At 45.4% G+C, this 7,201-nt stretch overlaps 1 protein-coding gene across 1 annotated transcript in view; it reads left to right on the top strand.

The window, feature by feature from the left end:
* The window catches only part of LOC119432575 (ATP-binding cassette sub-family A member 13-like), a 127,390-nt gene that overhangs the window by 37,016 nt on the left and 83,173 nt on the right, over positions 1-7,201 (top strand). Inside the window, exons 11-13 of the mRNA XM_049658306.1 lie at positions 1,089-1,243; positions 2,804-2,953; positions 4,466-4,676. Of these exons, the coding sequence (XP_049514263.1) occupies positions 1,089-1,243; positions 2,804-2,953; positions 4,466-4,676 (516 nt within the window). The remainder of the gene's footprint in view (positions 1-1,088; positions 1,244-2,803; positions 2,954-4,465; positions 4,677-7,201) is intronic.

Raw genomic sequence — 7,201 nt, forward strand, 5'->3', positions numbered from 1 at the left:
CAACTCCTGCTGACACCGTGAATATATAAACGCCAATGACGTCAGCTTAGCACAAGTCGTTTAAGCTCACCGAGAGTCTTCCCTGTGGCCTGTACAAACTCTTCAAGCCACGTCAGTGCACTGGCCACCCCATTTCCTCTTAACTTCAACTTTATCGAGCATTAATTTACGTTCCATTGAAGCGGCAGTCCGCAAGACATGACCGAAATAAGAAAGATTCAGTTTCGTGCCCTTTGCTTCGAAGAAGGCAAACGTCATCAATACTGAAATGTGGAGAAATCTGTCATAGCAGATGAAACAACATGAAGTGAGAACAGGACTGACAAGTGGCTCTCCCACTCTCATTCCTGTCTTATTCTAACTTCATGTCGTTTTGTGTGCTATCGTACTGTAACAAGTACGAGCCACCGATCCTAGCAACAGGTAGTGTAGTCAATACTGATTCATCCGATAACTGAATGGTATTATTCTGCGTAGTTGAAAGTTCCACCGACCTAGCAGACGATAATTCATCATCAGCTGTAGCCTGCGCAAGCGCGTGTAACAGATGGTTGCGAAAGCAGGACTTCTCGAAGTTATCACCTGAAGTTAAAACTGTAGCCTAGTCCACCTTAATCCATCTTAATCCACCTTGCTCTAACTTGTACCAACCTTAATCCCCCTTAATCCACCTTAATTCACCCTTATCCACTTCAATCCACCTTAATCCAATTTGCCCCACAGTAATCCAATTTTGGGAGTGGGCCAGGTCGGTTTTTTGAGTGTGGACCATGGCGTCCGCCCGACTCCTGTGGCTGTTCACCATAGGATTTCGCAATGCGAGCCCCAGCGGGAACTTGACGTCATCACTTGGTCACGTGGGTTTTCTTGCCATCGGATGTTAACGCCGGGCGCCGGATTTCTCGCTTCATGAAGCACCTAATGCGTTCGCCGTGTAATAGCTGTGCGTCGTTGCGACGTGTCCTCTGTTTCTTGTTCGAGACAGCGCGGTAGTCGGTGGACCCTGAGGACCACCACCACACACGTTTTACTAATGGGGTTCGACAAGGGGCTCCATTGTGCGCGCTCACCCTTGTTTTACGCTCCAGGGCTGCAGACACCCAGTGGTGGAATGGTGAGAGTGTACGGTTACGACGTGGCCATCCACAACCGCGAGGCGCGCGTGTTGATGAGCTACTGCCCGCAGCGGGACATCCACTTTCCGGACATGACCTCCTGGGAGCACCTCCTCTACTTTGGCGCGGTGAGAATTTCCCTCTCAAGGCGCGCGTAAGGGTCTGCCTATCAGAACCGTGTTTCGTAAGGAAACCTGAAAGATGTAAACAAACAAAAAATTCAGCGGCGATATAGCGATAAATGTGAGAGACATGCGTCAGCCGTTACGACGCACCTCTCTGAGGTCCCGCACCTATGATGTAAACCGCGTCCACCAGATCGCAGTGTTGTTCACTTTGACTCACACGATGCACGTCCTGCCCCTTCGCAACTGACGATGGTCCAGAGCATATATATATATATATATATATATGTATATAATCATCAGCCTATATTTTATGTCCACTGCAACACGAAGGCCTCTCCCTGCGATCTGCAATTACCCCTGTCTTGCGCTAGCGTATTCCAACTTGCGCCTGCAAATTTCCTAACTTCATCATCCCACCTGGTTTTCTGCCGACCTCGACTGCGCTTCCCTTCTCTTGGTATCCATTCTGTAACCCTAATGGTCCACCGGTTATCCATCCTACGCATTACATATGGCCTGCCCAGCTCCATTTCTTCCGCTTAATGTCAACTAGAATATCGGCTATCCCGGTTTGTTCTCTGATCCACACCGCTCTCTTCCTGTCTCTTAACGTTAGTCCTAAGATTTTTCGTTCCATCGCTCTTTGTGCGGTCCTTAACTTGTTCATTACTGCCCCATAACATATGGGGCAGAAAGTTGGAGGTTAACAAAGAAGCTCCAAAAGATACTTTCCTACTATTATATAAATCGCTAATCTGTCCTGTTGTTGACTATGCATCTGTCGCTTGGAACCCTTATAGGCAGTGTGCGAATACTAGGCTAGAAGCAATTCAGAAAAAAACTAAGATTTATATGTCACTGTTGTGATCATGACTTTTCACCCTCTTCTTCACTTCGTTCCTTGAATTTACCTTCACTCTACTCACGTCGCCTCAAAGCATCATTAGATTTCTTGCACAGCATCGCCAACACTTCCGTTAACTTTCAAAAAACAACTATACTAACCTCTCGCCAGAGTCATCGACGAGACGAAATCACAACTTATACTTGATTCCCTACTTTGCACACACTAATAAGTTTAAATTTAGCTTTTTTCCCTCGTTCCATAGAAGACTGGAATTCCTCGCCTGGGTCTATTCCCTCATGCCCCTCCCGAAGTTTTGTATCTGTCATCCAAAATTTATGGTCTTAGCACATCATCCTTATCACTGTATTATATTTTGCTGTGTATAATTTTCCTCCGTGAACCCTCTCATGCTATAACGCTGATTGCACTGCAGTATGTACAAATAAATAAACGCATAAATAAATAAGTAAATAAATAAATAAATCAAATGCAGCTCTTGGTTCAAATAGCACAGCCCATTGCTTCTTCAATGCAACAAGTAATGCAAAAATTAATATTTTGATTTGGAAATGCACAAATCCAAAAATTCTATTATTTGAGTATTGTTTTGAATTACTGGGTTAAATATTCAATTGATCCCCAGCGCTACTGCGCAGTGTGATGTACGTGTTGATTAGTATAACAAAATTCGGCATGCTCTATGCACTCACCAGCTGAGAGACATGAACCCCGGATCCCTGAAGAGGGCGGCAGGAGAGGTTATGACCATGATCCTCGTGGACGCCCATGCTCTGGCTCACGATCTCAAGAGACGACATGCCAAGAGGCTCAGCATCGGCATCGCCGCCATTTCCAAACCCAAGGTGGGTGTTACGAGTGTCTGTGGCAGAGTTGCTGGGATTCATTTTGCGCAGTGATGTTAAATTGTCCTCCGGCATAGATTAATTATTTATTTTAACGTAATTCGCTCTCCACTAAGAATTTAGCATTCATTCGGCTTAACAGGTCGTTTCCTTGTCGCTAAATAGCGGCAAGTATTGACGCCCGCGGCTGCGCATTCCTCTCGCCAATCACTTGTGGACCGGGAGAATCGCGTGCTGTATAACCATACATCTCCAATGGGTGATTGATTGTTCGTTTGATCGATTGATTGACTAATTGATTGGGCGATTGATTGATTGATGCTGATTGATAGAGTAACTAATTGATTGACTGGTTGATTGAGTGATTAACTAATTGATTGATTAGTTAAATGATTGATTGGTTGATTGATTGATCGAATGATTGGTTGATTTTGATTCTAGGTGTTTCACATTAAAAATCAACACACGAGGCGTGAGAAACGCCGTAATTGAGGCCCGCTGGTTTGATGCGATTGTTAACGGAAATTGAGCCCCTTGGTTCTGCGCAGTATACTCGCTTATTCCAAGATTGCCACTTCAAGTCTTAGAATGCAAGGACTTATTCTTTCAACAATTGCTGCTCAATAAGGGAATATAGCGATTCTTGTTTAGAAAGCGTGGGTTTTATAAAGGGTAGGTTGTCGTGCCAGGTTATCTTGTATTGAAAACATGTCCTGCAATGTTACTGCGTTTGCTTTACAGTTCAGGTTACACTGTTTATTTATTATTGTATTGATTGAAATGTGAACTTTTACTTGTGCTCTATATTGATTGTTTTGTGCGTGCTCCCGTACCGATGTACGCCTAGAGGTAAGGACCACCGTCAAGCCGCTTCTCCTCAGCAATGTATGCGTAAATGCATGTCTGGAATAAAGACTCAGACTCAGACACAGCGCTTGTCACTGTCTCTATACTGCGAGGAAACCTCAAAAGCGTGAGCCAAGTTTGTATTCCCCGACAAAAGCCATTTTTCTTTAATGTGTAAGCATTTCTATGGTTACTTAACGAGAAAACTGTCTGTGGCTTCATCCTTCGCGTAAGACGATCGCTTTCAAGATAGAGCCAGCAAGCTATGGAAGAATACGACGACGACGAACGCTTGAGCAGTGGCACGAGCGCGTCTCTGCGACCACGTGACGTGTGCAGTCAGGCACGCACTAGGCCCACCTTTAGTAAGCCAGAACTGTGGAGCAGCCCTGGATTCGGATCGGAAAGTCATCAGCGCAACTTAACAGTTTGGTGTTGCAATTGACCGCGCCTTCCCGTTTCACGATTCTTTCACGGTCGTTCTCGCAATTATACCAAACACATCCAGCGCACGACCACTCAACACCACGTTAATACGAAATACTTACGCATCGTTCAGCTAACTTCCTGAGGAGGCTTTTTTTTTGTGTTGAAGTTGTTTGCTTCTAGAAAGCTGGCGATCGCCCTTGCGCATGCGCTAGTGCTCTCTCTTTCTCTGGCTTACAGCTCGTCGTCATCGACGAGCCCACGGCCGGCATGGACCCCGCCGACGCGCGCATCGTGTGGGAGATACTGCTGCGCCTGCGCGGCTCGGTGTCGCTCTTCTTCTCCACTCACAACATGACCGAGGCGGACGTGCTAGCCGACCGCGTTGTCTGCCTCAGCGCCGGCATCGTCATTTGCAACGCGTCGCCGTCTCATCTCAAGTATTTGTACGGTGAGAAAGCGCGATAGCGGCACATAGCGTCGGACAGAGCTTTCGCACATCGTCCGTGGAACTCTTCAGGGCGAAGCTGTTTTTGGGGACTTTCGCAACCGTTATTCGTGCTGGAATGGCGTGTAGCGGCGCGCTCGATACAGTGAAACCCGGATATATCTAACCCGCATATAACGAATTATTGTATATAACGAACAGCAGTCCCTGGAAAATGTTTGTATAAAATTTTACTTTTATATATCAAATGACCTATATATCGAACTTTTTTGTGATCCCCTTGAGATTTGATATATTTGGGTTCGACTGTATCAAGCTTATTGGGGCTATGGCGATTGCGGCATGAGGTCGCGGGGTCGATTCCCGACCGCGACGGCCGCGTTTCGAATCGGAGCGAAGTGCAAGAACTCTGGTGTATTTAAATTTAAGTGCACTTTAAAAAAACCCCGATTCAAAATTATTCTGCACTCCCTCACAATGACGTGCCTTGTAATGAGATCATGTTTTTGGCACGTAAAGCTTCAGAACTTTTGTTTTTTTATTTTAGTGTCTAAAAACATCCCGCAAAGGAAACCGCCTCAGTGTCCCGAATGTTCGCTATGACACGTAATCAACAATAACCATACAATAAAAGGTATTTTGCGTACACCTAACTCGAATGCATAACTACTAGTCGCGCGTCTTTTTTTTTTTTTTTGTAAAGTGTAGGAATTTGGGCTCGTTTGATGATGTTAGGAATGGTGTAACATGTTTTACTAAAAAAAGGAATTTCGTTCTCGCACAAGTTTCAAAGCTATGGGAACATGGTGCATGGCAAGATTGCCCCCCCCCCCCCTTAAAGAAAGAAAAGAAAGAAAAAAACTGTAAAAAAGAAAAAAAATGCAGAGAAGTAATTGCGATGTTGCCTGTGCCGTCCTCTTCTGGCGGCGCAAGAAACCATATGCGAAAGCTGTATTTCTTTCGAACAACTTCATTAAGACAAGTTCCTAAACTAGGCCAAATCGCCAAGAGCAACATCACTGAAACAGTCACGGTGATATAAAATGTGGTGTTGCTTGCAAGGCTCTGCTGTTTAAAGTCCGCTGGTAAATGTGCACTGTATCTAAAGGTAAATAACCGGAAACAAAATGTCAATGTACATACAAAAAATTCTGTGCTCAGGGCAATCATTTGAAAATGCACGAGCACGAAGGTCATTTCGCGGCTGCAGCCGCGCTTGCTCACGCCAGCATTTTCACAGCGAGTGTCCGCGATCATCGAGTGTGACGTGCTCAATGTTCGCTCGTGCTCACTGACACCATGCTTGTTAGTTCGTTAGTAAGCGAATTTTTCCAAGTTTATACAGGCGATAAAACTACTACGCTTACTTCTGTCTATTAATAGCTGCCTATCATTTGCTGTCGCGATCGATGCTTCGCCTTGCCGGCGAAACTGCGCTTTTTTTTTCTCCTGCGTAGTAATGCGTACAGCTAATAAATACTAGCGCATGTAATTCGAGCGGGTGATTCAGTTTTTTTTAATGAGGAGACGTAGTATGACTGACTGTACAATAAATATATATTAATTACTCTGCAATTATGTAACTCATTATGAAAAGCACAGAGATTCTACCACCTAGACCTGCCTCCAGTGAAGTCTCCAGAACCCTGGCATAAAATTATGTAAATTTCACGTATTAATCGACAGTCGATCATAATTCGCGATTGAAGGACGTAATAGCAAGGTCTCGTTCTGAAAGGCTGACACCCGGTCAGGACGCCTCCACAAAGTGAAGCACGCTTCCGTGCCGGATATCTCGTGCTTGTTTTACTCCCAGCGTGTCAGTTGCTTGTTGTGGACAAGGCATTGCCGCTATGTTAGCCGGGTTCGTAACGAAAAATTTACACGGTAGCAATTTGTTCGCAAGTGTCAGCGATGTCTTAATCGTAGCCGTGTGCAACTCAAGAATTGTAATGTTCTGGGTTTCCTAGAAGTGCGTTCAAAGCGTCAGCAGATGTAACGCTGATGCGATTAACTATAGGCCTCTGTGGCCTTCATAATCAGGCTCTTCAGCGGTCATCGATCAGCGGCATATGACTAAGGGTGCAGAAGGAATGGAACGATGACAAAGATCTGAAGAAAAAGAGTGCTTGGAGCTAATTGCTTGGCTCTTTGAGGCAGTTGTCGCAATTCCGCGACATGTCGACTCATAGCTCCTAGGTCCGAACGGGACACTTAAGCTATAGAGAACGCTGGATTGTGACGTCATGTGTGTATAGTCATCTAAAGGAAACTTTTCGGGAAGTCGTTAGCTCTGCAATGACAACTGTTTGACAGGATGTGGTGGGACGCGAGATGGTGAATTGGCCTTTTAACCCATATATGCCCAGTGTCCTATATGTAGGACGCTGAAAATTTTCCATATAACTAGAACATTTTTTGTAAGAAAGCTAGCGCCCCCTCGCGGGTGTTTCTGAGGCGCTACCCTTCTCGCGTGCAAGTCTTGGTTAGCGTGGGAAGCACTCCTCGCCACGTGCTTTCAGTCGCAA

The sequence above is a fragment of the Dermacentor silvarum genome, chromosome 11, assembly GCF_013339745.2.
Source record: "Dermacentor silvarum isolate Dsil-2018 chromosome 11, BIME_Dsil_1.4, whole genome shotgun sequence".
In the NCBI taxonomy this organism is placed as follows: domain Eukaryota; kingdom Metazoa; phylum Arthropoda; class Arachnida; order Ixodida; family Ixodidae; genus Dermacentor; species Dermacentor silvarum.